General features: G+C 39.2%; 1 protein-coding gene across 1 annotated transcript in view; it reads right to left on the minus strand.

Moving 5' to 3' along the window:
* Positions 1 to 5926, minus strand: part of LOC105558124 — a 12208-nt gene extending 6282 nt beyond the window's left edge. Inside the window, exons 1-5 of the mRNA XM_012005649.1 lie at positions 5851 to 5926; positions 2476 to 2528; positions 2265 to 2365; positions 729 to 955; positions 305 to 372 (exon numbers count right to left, since the gene is read on the minus strand). Coding sequence (XP_011861039.1) covers positions 305 to 372; positions 729 to 955; positions 2265 to 2365; positions 2476 to 2528; positions 5851 to 5926 — 525 coding nt within the window. The remainder of the gene's footprint in view (positions 1 to 304; positions 373 to 728; positions 956 to 2264; positions 2366 to 2475; positions 2529 to 5850) is intronic.
* Between the last annotated feature and the right edge of the window lie 8416 nt (positions 5927 to 14342).

Here is a 14342-nt window from a genome sequence, read left to right on the forward strand (position 1 = left end):
CATACTCTCTTATCAAAGTCAAAATTCGTGTTGACCTGAGTAATCAATCAGGGGAGCCCGAAAAATATGCACCTCGAGTGATAGCACGTTAATAAATATAGCAGGGCAATTAATAAGACGATGTAATGTGTATACGACAATTTCAATTTGCCAACAAGTAAGAACGAGAGTAAGTGTGAACTATGATTTTCTCTACAAGAAAGCGTGAATTTCTGCAATCACGTTCAACGCCGAGCATCTTTCGAGGCAATTCCATGCGAAGTAGATGAAATTATCTAATAACATGGTACCGTTGCATACTCACTGCTCCTTGGCGCTTCCGCTGTTGAACGCCCCGTTCGACAGAATGAAAAGCAGACTGATAATGATCCTCTGAAATATAAAGTCGCGGTCGTTACACTTTGATCGCCCATACGTGCTTTCTGAATTAATCGGCAATATTCATGTTGGTCACGATTCCGTTATACCAATATCTACGATCTCTCGTTGATTTAAATCGCGTTTACAAGAACGATGCACGCACACGTAACGGTGTAATACTCGATCACTAATTACGGTACTCGTGAATAGCCGTGCAGAGTTCGATGTATTTTGAAATTCTTCTTTCTTACTCAAATATTTGAGTAACGTAAATATATTATATTTATAACTTAAACGTAAACTTTTTATAGATGTAAAAATCGCTTCCCAATATTATTCACTTTGGTGTTGACTATCAATGTTATTACCATGATTTATTGTCGAGTCGTCGTAACCGCGATCGCAAACGCGATTGTTGGCAGCCAATTGTCGTTTGATATCACTGACAGCGAATCGCCATTTATATGCCATCTTCGTTTCATCGAAGCGAATCTTGCAAAGCGATACAATACCGTGATGCAGTTCACGGCTGATGATCACTTTCGCTGTATCTTTCCGGTGATATGCTTCATCTGCCGATCCGTAACTGATGCGGCTTTAGAAATTACGGGGTCAATAAACCATGAAAATAGTCCGGCCAAGTTCAGTGTCGTGGAAAAATTATTTGTTTTGTCTGATATTTTACTCTATTGAGAAAATAACCGCAACATTGTTTGATATTTTTAAATTATAATAAAAAGAAACTTTAATTTATTAAAATTCGTGTGGCTCAAATGCGATAAACACAAATTTGAAGGAATAAAGGACTGAGAGCCGTGACAGGGTGTTAATGTCTAAATATTTCATATTTTTCATTTATTGCGAGAAATATCACTCAGAAACTTTAATTTATTATTGTGTATAATAATTAAAAATTGAAATAATGTTGTCTCGTATTTTTACAATATAATTTTATTCATATTAAAAACCAATTTATGTTACGCTTTGTTAAATAACGGAAACAAATATACGTTTAAAGTGGTCATTATTACTTCAAATGTTATACATCGTTGAAGAGGAAAAATATTAAACATTGATTGATCAATCATTTCAATCAATATCATAATTATTACAGTAATCCAAATAAAATTATATAAAATAATAATCACGATGTTCAAGATAAAGCATATGTGTACACAGAGAGAATTTTCTTTTAAAATTTATCCTCAAAATTATATAATCGTGGAACAACACGACATTTCAAAGAATTTTATGCGAGTTTTTTCAAATTGTACCATACATTTCACTAGTATAATAATTCTATTTAGTATCCATTTTACTAGTGAAATGTATGGTAAAATTTGAAAAAACTCGGAAAGTTCTCCAAAATACCATGTTGTCCCACGATCACGTGATTTTCAAGATAAAATTCTTTCCGTGTACAGATACACACAACAAATAAACTTCAGTATTACGTTTAAATTATAGGAATATTAAAAGTATACAAAACAAATGCGCTTAAAAACAATCTAACATCAATGATTTAAAAGTGTAAACTTGAAGGAGATGGAAATAGAGTTTACAATTTAATTTCGTGATCGTGTATTTCTTTTAAAGATTATTAAGTCTTGTTTTCCAGACTCTCGAAAAAAATGCGGTATTTGGACATCAAGAACAATCGCAATTTCGTATTTGTTGGGAAGGTATAACGAAAAGCAATCCTGAATTCACATGTCATTTTATTTATAAAAGAGACATTACGCGCTATACTACATGGTATAAAATGACAGAAAGCCGCTACGTACGTTGTACTTAATCTAATTTCCTGTTTTCTTTGGATTTGCTATGCCGCTGCATTAATTACTACAATGTTATAACCTATAAAAATACACGTATTTAATAATCGTCGTAGTATTCTTCATCACTTTTGTGTTTCCCTTCGCGATGGTGTGCAACTATCTTGTAGATCGTGTGCGTATGTTTCACATTCTTCACCCGATAAGGGACGTGTATCACCACTTTCTTCCTAAAAAAAACAAATCAAATATAACGGTTCTACAAATATTTCACGTATTTGCTTATTATATAATATTTGCACACTTATGTTTCTTAACATACTCGACTGTAAATACTCACGATTCGATCGATTGGTGTATCAGCGCAAAAGTTATAAAGAACAACATAGTGTACTGCAACAAACAAAAATAATTTAAATTATTATACAATATATAATATTATTAATATGTACAGTTATCTCGCTATTATACAAACTCTTCTGGATTAAAGGAAAAATTAATTGTAAAATCGAACATTGAACTAAAATTAGTTATAAAGTTGATATCAAACAAATTATTACATCACATTTATTTCAAATCAAATAGCAAAGTTAACTTAAAGTAAAATAAAACGAATCGTATCTTTTGTTAAATACAAAATTTAACCTGAAATTTAAATATAATAACAAATTAATGTTCTAATAAACGTATCTCACCAGGAATTTGTTCCTCATTGTGGTAAACTCACAATCCGCTTCTGTAAGGCTTTTCTCGAAACACTTTGGTCAACTGAGAGATATCTTCTGAGCATCGCGTAGCTATAAAGCGAACGTATATATAGTGCAACCAGTAACTAGCGAGGTGAATCTCTACACAAAATATTCCACGAAGCTCCGCCCAACGTGCATTCATCACTATCACTTATATTTATCGCTCTAAAATATCACAAAACAATTCTTTTACTGGATTCATCCCAATGATTTCCCACACATTTTTACACGTAAAGGCGAAACTGCTTATAACGCAAAAAGCGTTGTAGCATTTTTATTGTAAAATTTATATATATATGTATATATTTACGTGTTTATTTATTTTAATCTCTACCAAGGAATATATTAATTGCGATATATTGGTTTCAAAATCACACATTTAATGCCGATATTACTCGCACGAAAAGAAAACAATGCCCAGTGAGAAATGATTCGTTGATCGATGTCGAAATGATGTCGAATCGACGTCAATTCGACGGTGTCGATGTCGATTCGACGTCGCTTCGACGTCGGTCGACGAATCATTTCTCACTGGGTGTAATTTTATTAATATATTATACATATGTGTATGTAGCTTTATTGATGAGACAATAACTCTCTGATTCATTGTGAAAATGCATTCTAATTGCATTATTATGCAGATACGAAGAAGAAGATAGTGTATCTAGAGCATAAGAGTGCAGTAGAGAATTATGTATTTAGGAAAGAGTAACTAGAGCTGATATGCAAATGGATGAATTTATAGATGTAGGAGAAAAAGTACAGAAGTTATAGAGGAGATAGAAAAGAAAAGGAAAGGATCCGATAATAGAAATAAAGTAGAATATTAAGACGGATATGAAAATAGATGTAATTAAACGAAAGAGTGCAAAGGATAAAGATTTGAAGCACGACAATAGAATGTAGTGTAGCCTAAATCGTAGAATGAGACAAAAATATATAATTCATAGTTTATGATTATGAATTACGCAGTAAAAAATTGTGAAATAATAAATATTAGTTGAAGACATTCACAGTATTGTATTCTAAACCGGAGGGTCATCTTAAGAAAAAATCAAGGGAAATAAAGAAAAATATTGTATAAATGGAAAAATTGAATTAATTATTCATTAAATTCGTTAATTTTCCTAATTGCAAGCAACGTGGCAGTGAATTGTGTATCGAAGCGTCCCTCTCTTCGAGTCGTGACATCTTGAAGGTGCAAGACGCGCAAGCAACAAATTAATTCACCTAATCACATGCGTATAAGAGTTAAAAGTGAAATCGGCATAGTGCCGCGAACAGTACAAGAAATTCCGCCCACACACGTGTATACATTATACAAACATGCTTCTGCGATTAGCAGTGCGCTCGCGTTTTCCAGCGGCTGAAGAAAAAGAAGAAAGGGAATATAAAAGATCGCCGCGGCGTGACTGCCTCGGCGATCCTGATCATAATCGCCGACCATGTTGATTTCACGGGTACGTTAGTCTCTAGGATGGAAAACCGTTCAACGATCGATGCAAGGGCCGTGACTGTTACTTGGAAAGTGCATTATCGCGTTTTTCCTACTCGTACGCGCCTCTTTTTACTGTGCCGAACACGTCTCGCTGTGGACGAGCACTTAATGAAGAGTTACAATTATTGTAGATGTTATAACAGTTTACACTCGGTTTCCTTTTTCTAGCTCTCTTTCTCATGTTACGAATTTTTCATCTCTTCAACTGAGAAATTCTTTTCTGTTCAATTTGTCTTATTAGTCATAGCGTTATCAAGTATGTTAAACCCATGTTGCTTTTAGTATTATTCGCTAAAACAAATTCATTCAAGGAACACTTACAAGTTTTATAGGCAAGGCAAATCTTAGTGGTGCGAATCCACGCAAATGATATAAAATTAAAAAGATAAATAAAATTATTGCTGATTGACCTGAATGAAATATGTAAAATCCGCCGGATTTTTATAGGGTACACATTTTCGTAATAATATTTTCACTAAACTGTTATTTGCGAAATTATTAATCTTACTTTCATCATGAAGGTGTTAATATAAACACATTGAACAATAAATTATTATAAATGTATCTAAAACGTATATCTAAACTTTCTAATACTGCGCATCCTATCTTAAGTGGATCCGTAAGTATAGTTTAGCAATAATAACACCTACATTGTCCATATCACTTTCCCATTCGTCATGCAAAATGTAACGTAGCTCCAATTAGAAATTAGGGCAAACTGAAAGTAAAGTACTGTTTATTACTTCTTTTTTTATTTACGTGATAAATGTTTCAATGTTGAGCAAATTAGGTACAAACGTATCATACAAGAATCTATTTATTTATGTACAACTTAGAAATAGTACAACAAAAAAATATACAGTATACATATAAACAAATTGACGAAGCTTTGAAGAACCAAGTTTATTAACAATGTTATCAATTTAATATGTATACGATGACTCAGAAGTATGGCTGTGCCTTTTATCTGTGTAGATTCGTTTATTACTTTGATTCTTATTTCTAATTCGATTCAAATCCTCTCGGTTAAGAGCATTGAACGGAAGAGATTCGATTAGATAACGACATCTTTTATTTAACTCTCGTTTAACTTCAAGCAAAGTTTATATCAAGTTTCAATTAATCGGCGGAGCTATTAATTTGCGCATTTTAGAAAATGTTAATCATTCGGAGACAATCTGTATTCTATGTACTGCGTAAATAAAAACGGTAAGATAAATAACGCATATAGTTTTCAGCGACAAACGCTGTAATGGGATTTCTTGCCAAATACAAATATTAATGCACCTCTCAGTCCTTTACGTTCAATATAAAATGAACATGTAGCCACTTTTGTTTCGCAAACGATCAGTGCCCAAACCCGTTTCCCTCGAAAATAATTATCCTTAGCTACCCCGTAGAATATTTCTCTTTAGATTCCGCGAATGACTCGACGACAGCTCTGTATTCTGTAAGAATATTTTCGTACCGTAAGCTTCGTAACTCTCCAGCTCTTTAGCTGTTTCTTCTTTTCGCTCTTTCTCTCTTACTCTACAGTGCCGCATAGCTTATAGAGATACAGCGTTACAGAGAGCATTTTTACATGAATAGACCCATAATTTTGGAAGCAGACAAAAGAAAGCACGTAGCACTAGCTCGATCTCTCAGCGCATAGATTATCTTAATCTATTGTATCTGTCATGCGAGATATAAACGCATATACATATACATATATGGTAATACACGCAAATACGTGCGGACGACATTTTGCGTGGAAAAGGGGGGGCGAAGAATCGCAAATTATTCCGGATATCATTGTACTCCGCCATGACTAAGGCCTATTGCACACAAAATTGCATAGCTATGCGCAACATAAGTAGTAGTGTAACTAGTAGGTCCACTCCGTCATTTGTTGCGTTCTTTTACGTCGATCCCTTCTGCGCATCCGACATTGTTCTGGGCAGACCAATGAGAGAAAAGTTATGTGTGTAGTAGTATGACTTTGATGAGTACGCATAGACATAAGGTTTGTTTTCTGTTCCCGCACTGGTGAACTAGTGCAGTAAGCTAGAATGAGAAAAAATATACTCGCCTTACTCTAATTTATTGCACTAGTTCACCAGTGCAGGAACAGAAAACTAATCTATAGTAAGAACAGGCTGCGCGTTCCCTACTTCACAGCGTGTAAAAACATTGTACAAACTTTAAAAGTTGAAAATTTTTGTGTATGTATGTACATTTTGTGTGTTACAATACATAAAAATTTTCAATAATTGGAACACTATTGCAACAGCATATTTCTGAGACCAAATCAAGTAAAAAAAGTCCCGTACTACTTTTCCCTCCGATAAACAGTTATCGAGATGTCATAAGCTAAACATTGAAAAAGTTACAAATTTTCTCTCGAATATCTCAAAAAGTCCCATACAGCACAGATGGTTGCAGTTACATTGCAGAAACGTTGCAATCTTGCAGATTGCAGTGCAATCTTGCAGAGACATTGCAGGGATATAAAATTGCAAACTTTCGATAGCAATATTGCAGCAATGTTTCAAAAATAATAAAAATACTATATTTTCTATTTAAAAAATTCTTCTAATTACGAGAATTTTATAATGCTATTTTCGTTGATACCAATAATGCGCGAATTATTAAGTACTTGATCAGTGCGGTGTTGCTCGCAATCTCCATCTATTGCGAAGCGACATAATCTCCCTAGGTTGCTTCGCAATAGCTTGCTGTGTATTGAAAAAGGCCCGGATGCATATGTAATTAGTAAATTCTCTGCTTATATACAACAACAAATTATTCCAAAGATATTGCGCTGCAACATTGCTATAATGTTGCACTGCAATCTCTCTGAGGGCGGACATTTCAACGTTGCTGCAATCCTCCAGAAACGTTGCAGCAATGTTGCGCAACGTTGCTGCAATATTGCAATGTAACATTTCTGCAATCTTCCTGCAATCTTTCCGTGCTGTGTCGGGTATTAAGCAAATAAAAAAATGTTTCAAACAAAAGTTGTTCATATTAATTAGTAGAGTAAGATAGTATAATGAACAATAGGGGGTCCCATTAAAAACATTGAAGGTGATTTTTACGTGACCTTCAAGCAACTCGTCAAGGTCAAATTAATGGCACCATCTTATGTCCCCCTTCGAACCAAACAACTTTTGTCTGGAATAAATTAGTATGGCTCTTATGTGTTAAATACAAATTTCAAAGAATTTAAAGGACTCAGAGCCGTGACAGGGTGGTAGTGTCTAAATATTCTATTCTAAATTTATTGCGAAAAAAATTTTTCGCAATAAATTTAGAATAGAATATTTTGTCTGAAACGTTTTTTCCTGCGATCAAAAATAAAAAGTTATTTGGGGTGAGACATTAAATTGGGACACCCTGTATATGCTATGTCTGTGTATAAGTACATATGCGCACACACACATCGCTGGATCCTGCCCGAGTGCATGGCGGAATACCACGTGATCGAGACTGCAAAGATCAAAGGGGAGCCGACAGAGAGTGGACCCACTAGTTACGCTATGTAAGAACCGTCTAAACCAATGAGCATCGAGCATTATGTTTCTATATTGATTTATATAGCATGCTCTTATGCCACATCGACTGATCTCTTTCGGCAAGGTATCTCGATTTTACACAATTTCCGGTTGTTCTGTTTAAACGCTCATTTAGGACCAAAATGAGCGTTTAAACAGAAACATGGAAAATTACGTAAAATCGAGATACGACCTCGCGGGAGAGATTAGTTGACATACAGTTACGCGATTTTGTGCGCGACAGCCCTAACGCGCATATGCGTCAACATTTAAATGCATAAGAACGCGCGCCACCGCTGTCGATTATGCCTAGAAAGAACTGTACTATCAACAAACATATTATCAAGTGGTGCTCGATTTCATTTTCGAAATTGCACCCTGGAATTTCGATCGCCTCGTCGTCTTCGTTTTCTCCGTCGTGCTGTGCGCCGTCGGCTTCCGCGTCGTGCTGCTCACCACCGTTCTCTTCGTCGTGCCAGCCGGTTGCATGCTCTTCAATACAAATGTCGGCTTTTTCATTATCATAGGCCGCTTCGGCAACTGTAGCCGCTTCGTCGTATTATTTCGCGGCACGGGCGCCTTCGACGTGCCGCTTGTCGACCATCTCTCCGTCGTGCTGCTCGCCGCCGATTTTTCTGTTGCACTACTCGTCGTCGGTTCACTCGTGGTCTTATTCTCGATCGACTTCTCCGTCGTGGTCTTCATCACCTTAATCACCAGCGACGGTCTCTCGGTCGTGCTACTCGTCGCGAGAGCCTCGGTCGTCATTACCAGCGCTTGCGGTTCCTCTATCCAGCTGCTCTCCGCGGTGACGTTCGATCTCGACATTTCGACCGCGTTGCTCGCCACCGGTTTTGGAGCAATCACAATCGGCTCGAGATTGGCAGCCGACTGCGTTTGTCCCTTCGCAATCTTGCCTTCCGGACGAGGCGTCGAAACGACCGTAGGTTCCGTTTGTTCGCATCTGTTCCCTTTGTCCGAGGGCGGGCATCTTGAATTTCGAGTAGACGCGACCGAGAGGTGACGGCGTTTACCGCCTTGACGCTGATCCACCCGCCCCGACTCAATCGCGCTCTCGGGCGTGGTATTTCGCGAAAGCTGTCTCGGACGACTGGTCGACTGTTGCCTCGCGATAGCATTGTGGTGATTAGCGTCTTGATTCTTATCCTTCGCGACCTTCGCCAGATTGGCGAACGCCTTGTGCCAGTCCGCGTCCTCGGGCACGAACATGAGTGGCTGCCAACTCTCGCGATTGTTATCGGCGGTGATCTCCGCGCTCTTGTGGAAATTGGACTCGTCCTTCCGGAAATTCGGTTCGCCCTTCGGGAAGCTCGACTTGCTCTTCTCTCGTTTCACTTTACCCCACGTCACCTGATCGGCTGGGCGCTCGCCGTTCTGCGCGGTGTCGCGTGGCAAGCCTATCTCATTGGCATTGGACACGTGTAAATTGTAGGGCTGCTGCTGAGTCGCGGGGTGTTTGAATACTTTGTTGGCGTGAGCCTCCGGGACTTGCCGAGGGTCAGGGATATAAAGCGGCGGGTCTATGACACGAAGCGCATTCTGAGAACTGGAACCAGCCTGGGCGGCGTTCTGCGCCTCGTGAGAAGTCGCGTAAGTGCCGGACGGCGGTGGCACGCTGGCCGGCTTCGCGTAGGAGCTCGCGTGGCTGGTGGGAGCGCTAAAAAGATCGTTCTGCTTGACGTAAGAAGTGGAGCTCGGGGCGTTGTTAAACTCGTTCTGATTCTGATAAGAGATCGGGTAAGAGCTCGGGGCGTTGCTAAACTCGTTCTGCTTCTGCTGAGTGGTCGCATAGGTGTTCGGGACGGCGTAGGACGACTGGTCGTAGAATCCCGACGCTGCTCCCGCGTCGACGCTGCCGTACTGCTCGTACGAGCTCGTGTACTGGCCGGGGACAGTGAGACTGTCGCTTGGCACCTTGTACGTGCTCTCGTAAGGGCCGGAATCGGCGTGCCCCATCGCCGAGAGCGGGTACAGCGGCGAGACCTGCCGAAGGGGTAAACGGTGCGTGCTCAGCTGATACCAGGGTTCTAAGGAACCCTTCGCACCTTGCTCGTTTCCGGTTGCGCCCTCAATTATTTCCGTCACCTGTCTCACGGCGTCACCCTCCGTTTGGTATTGATAGTAGTTTTTGTCGCTTTCCGCTCCGCTCGCGGCTTCCACTTTAACAGGCGACACTTTTTCCTCGTCCTTGGGATCCTCCGGAGGATGCTTCAGTTTGGTTGCGGGTTTCGACTGCGACCCTCGACCTTTGCCGGAAATCTGGCTGGTGTTCCGCGGCAATTGAACCGATTGATGACGATTGGAGGAGCTGAACGTCGCGTCGCTCGACGCGACGGGGTGTCGGTGCAAAAGCGCGACGCCGGGATCGGCGTAGGGTAGAAACGGTAAGACAGACTCGTGCTCCCGCGACAAGATAGACTCCTCGTCGACTATGGGGACCGGCACTTGCGTTACAAAGCGTACGTTTATGTGGCTTGAGTCGACCGGCTCCAACAGGCGCAGATAGATCTTGCGCTTGGACCCGGGCATCTTGATGGGCCCGACTATCGGGCCCAGCTCCTTCTTGGGCGGGGACACCAGTTGATGTAGTATGTCTACGATAGAGTCAAAAATATTCTTCTTCGTGACGCGAACCACGGGCTTGATGTAAATCGGCCCTTCGTCGTGCACCTCGGGGACCGGCTCGTGAATCTCGTGGATCTCGTGGACTTCATTGCCGTCCACCTCGTACGTCGAACCGGCGATCGAGCGAACCTTCAGACGTTTTATTGGACGCTTCGAGCGGTCGCGGGGGTGTTGCTGCTGCGGACTAGGCTGCTGAGACTCGTGGGCATTCCTGTGAAAGGGTTTCGGGAAAGTCTCAATTTGTTCCTGCAATCGAGACCTTCGCAATGCAGGCAGTATATCTGGACGAATCCCAGTGTTAGGATTTGAGTCTTTTCGCGCCGCGGCATTGTCGAGCACCGACTTTTCTTGCGACCTTGCCCTCCTTAGCCTGGAAAAGTCAGTAATATTATATTTACGCGTCGTTTCTATGTTAAAAAACTCAAGCAGAATGTTACTTGGAAATAAAAATATGCAAAATTCGTTCCATTCTTAGCAAGAGATGTCTCTAGACGGAACTAAATAGATATCGATAAAAAACAAAACGTTATCGATCAAAACTGTGTTGTGTTTTTAAAAAGATGGAGAGAAACAAAACACACGTGTAGAATAAAATAAAGTTGTAAATTAAAAAAACGTCTTTTATTTTTCTCTAAAAACGAAACGTACTTTCCGTTTGACCCAAAATTTGATATAAATACATTATTCAATATTTATGAATTATAACAACAGAAAATTTTGTTTAAATCAAAGACGAAAATTTAGTTTTTAATATAAATATAAAATAGGAGATATCTTGCAAAGATCTATTATTAATACTTACCTATTCAAATATTGGATTTCGTTAGTAGACACTGTTGATGACAGATACGCGCAGACCTATACATAAGGCATGTATGAAACGCACATGTAGAATAAATATATATTTCTAATTTGTAACTTATTATATACACAGGGTGAAAAATATATAATACAAACGGAAGATAGATGATTCTAAATTATTTTTTCTTAAAGGGTCTCGTTTCGAAGAAAAGGGAAAATTGAAAGTCAATTGAGTTCGCTTGAACTTGCCTGATATTTGAGGTAACGATAAGAATTACAAGAGCAGAATACGTTGAAAGCCCGCTCGAATTTCATTTAATTTTGCTGAGTACAACTTTGTGTACAGCAAAACAGTCAACAATTTTCAACGATATCTCAACTAAATAAAAAGTGTACTCGTATGTGAAGAAAATGTCATTTAACAAATCTTTCTATATAAGCAGCGCAATTACGTTACATTTGAACAGTCATGAAATATTTCATAAAGATATAATTTCGTTGATACAATTTATGAAATATTTTATGACCTTTTAAACATAACGTAATTGCGCTACTGATATTCATCAATTGAATTTGAATTTTTATAGAAAGATTTGCTAAGTGAGATTTCCTTCGCATAGATTTTCATTTAGTTGAGGTATTGTTGAAAATTGCCGGCTGTTTTGTCGCGTACAAAGTCGTGTTCTGCAAAATTAAATTAAGCATACAAGCTCGGTGATTAATTCGAATTAGAAAGAGTTGGTCAAAAATGTCCTGACAAACAGCTACAATTTTTAATTGCCCTCGTTCACGTATCCTTATGTTCACTATTATCGAACGAAGCATTACTGACGGAATCGGACGATATTAGCGAGAGATCCGTATTGTTTCAACAATTCTTTCGGCAATTAGTCACGTCGATTGCAATTCCGTCGTTCACTTTTCTCACTGCGAGGACAATCGTTCGTTACTGAACCGTCCTCACTCACCGTAATGAGACACGTGATCCTCATATCGTCGCTCGCTCACGAAATTTCGCTCACCTCACCGATCTACTGCGAAGACGACTGTTGTGCCGCAGTGTTGGCCACCTCTTTTAAAGCTTCTCTCGTAGCTATTAGAGCGGGGTCCGTGCCGAAGCGGGCTCGATAACGCATCTTAGGCGTGTAATCCCGAACCCACAACACATACGCCATTATGGCGCACACGAGAACCGGGCGAGTAACGGGAGCAATTCGTTTTCTATGTTTCCTTATTGTTGCGAGAGAGAGATAAATCGCATAGTTTCTAAATTGCAATCGGATCTCTACGACTAGTAGGCGAACGTGTTTATTGTCATACTAAAGCAAGATATCTCGCGGTTGCAGCTGTCTTCGTCCTTTTGCAGCTCCTATTCTATTCCACGTGTGTAGCCACAAGGAAAAAGATCTCTTGTAAACTAATTTATTTTACACGGCTAGCTTCTACATATCTTCCTTGATATTTTATCGAAATCGATGCCGTTCAGATAAAGAACGTAATGAAGCCGATAATCGCCGACAAGATGTTAATGAAATACTGTTGTATTCCAGATGTGAGATAAGAGCAGATTTCCTTCATTTACGGTACACGTTTCTGTTGTAACTTTTTAATAAAAGCTTCTATGTTTACATAGAGGAAAGTCTACTAATATGAGATAGCAGGTTTTCAACGTCCAAATTCAATCACAAACCTTTTCTCGCAACGATTTTGCTAACTAAACAGATTTTGCTCCGAGGACAACAAATTTATGATGGAATCAACTGATGATGTTTGTTAATTTAACAGAAACCCCGCTATCCCATATTAGGATCCTATCTCGTAATAAAGGACTTCCCTCTAATACTTTAATTTATATATTTTTTATCTTACTTTTCCCCGTAAAACACGCCGGTGCGGGTTAACCATTAAAACCTGGGACATTCATATAACACGTAAATAAATGTCGAGTAAATCACAATCCGCATTGCATCGCTTTTCTCTAAATTTCACGATTTAATAACCCACGAGATTTTACCAATAAATTCTTGCTTGAAAGAGCAGAGGCTCGTTTATCTTGAATAATTGTAGAGATGAAAACCCGCAGATAAGTACACGTAACAGAAAAATATATATTTCTCAACGAATTTACGCAGCGTTTTAACATCGCTGTCCTAGTACTCGCATACGGACACATATCGTGCAAATGCGCAATGAAGAGTCTTCGCCGTTGAAATCCTCCGATTTTTCAAATTAACGCAATTTAACTGTACGTTAATTGTAAGTTAAACTAGTCATAACAAAGGCCATTGGCTTAATGAAAGTAAAATCGTTTACGCGCCATTTTAATTGCGTGAGTTTGTGATGTTACCATCTCCAGCGTGGCGCTAGGTTTCTAACATCATCTAAACGTGGAAAGTTGTTTGTTGCATCGCTAGAGTCGCATCGCATTACCGGTGTCGGGGAGTAATTCCACGCCATTGCTGTTCAATTGGGTAGAAATCCGTTTAATTAATTGGCACAGAAGTAGACGCAATTCTGATATAATTCCACATATAAAATCTCGATCTTTCGAATAATTATATCCGATCGCGAGAATGGTCGCGAACGGAAGGGGCGTGGTAACGGAATAAATTATAGGGGGGGGCTTTTAAAAAAGTGGATTAATGCGCGAAGAGCCGACATTCCACGCGGGTTGGCTAATAATATCTAATCTGGCAGCAAATCAGTTCCTTCGGCCGCGATAAACCAGTCGGGTATCAAAACCAGTGCGTAGGAACGGTCTTGCTCGGTCGTATAATCAGGTAACTATGTCTTACATAAATTTTTATAATTGTTCCTCCCGATAAGATCGGTATCTCTGAATACGCTTAGTCCGTACTTTCTCAATTTTGTGTACTACATATAGTGTCTCAGGATTACAAACCTTTTAAATTGTGGAATTTAATGAATTTGAACTTAATCGGTTTTTTTTTTAATAAAATCGACAGGCGTCATCGCT

This window comes from Vollenhovia emeryi, unplaced genomic scaffold (assembly GCF_000949405.1).
Source record: "Vollenhovia emeryi isolate VEMERY1.0 unplaced genomic scaffold, V.emery_V1.0 DF939379.1, whole genome shotgun sequence".
Classification (NCBI taxonomy): domain Eukaryota; kingdom Metazoa; phylum Arthropoda; class Insecta; order Hymenoptera; family Formicidae; genus Vollenhovia; species Vollenhovia emeryi.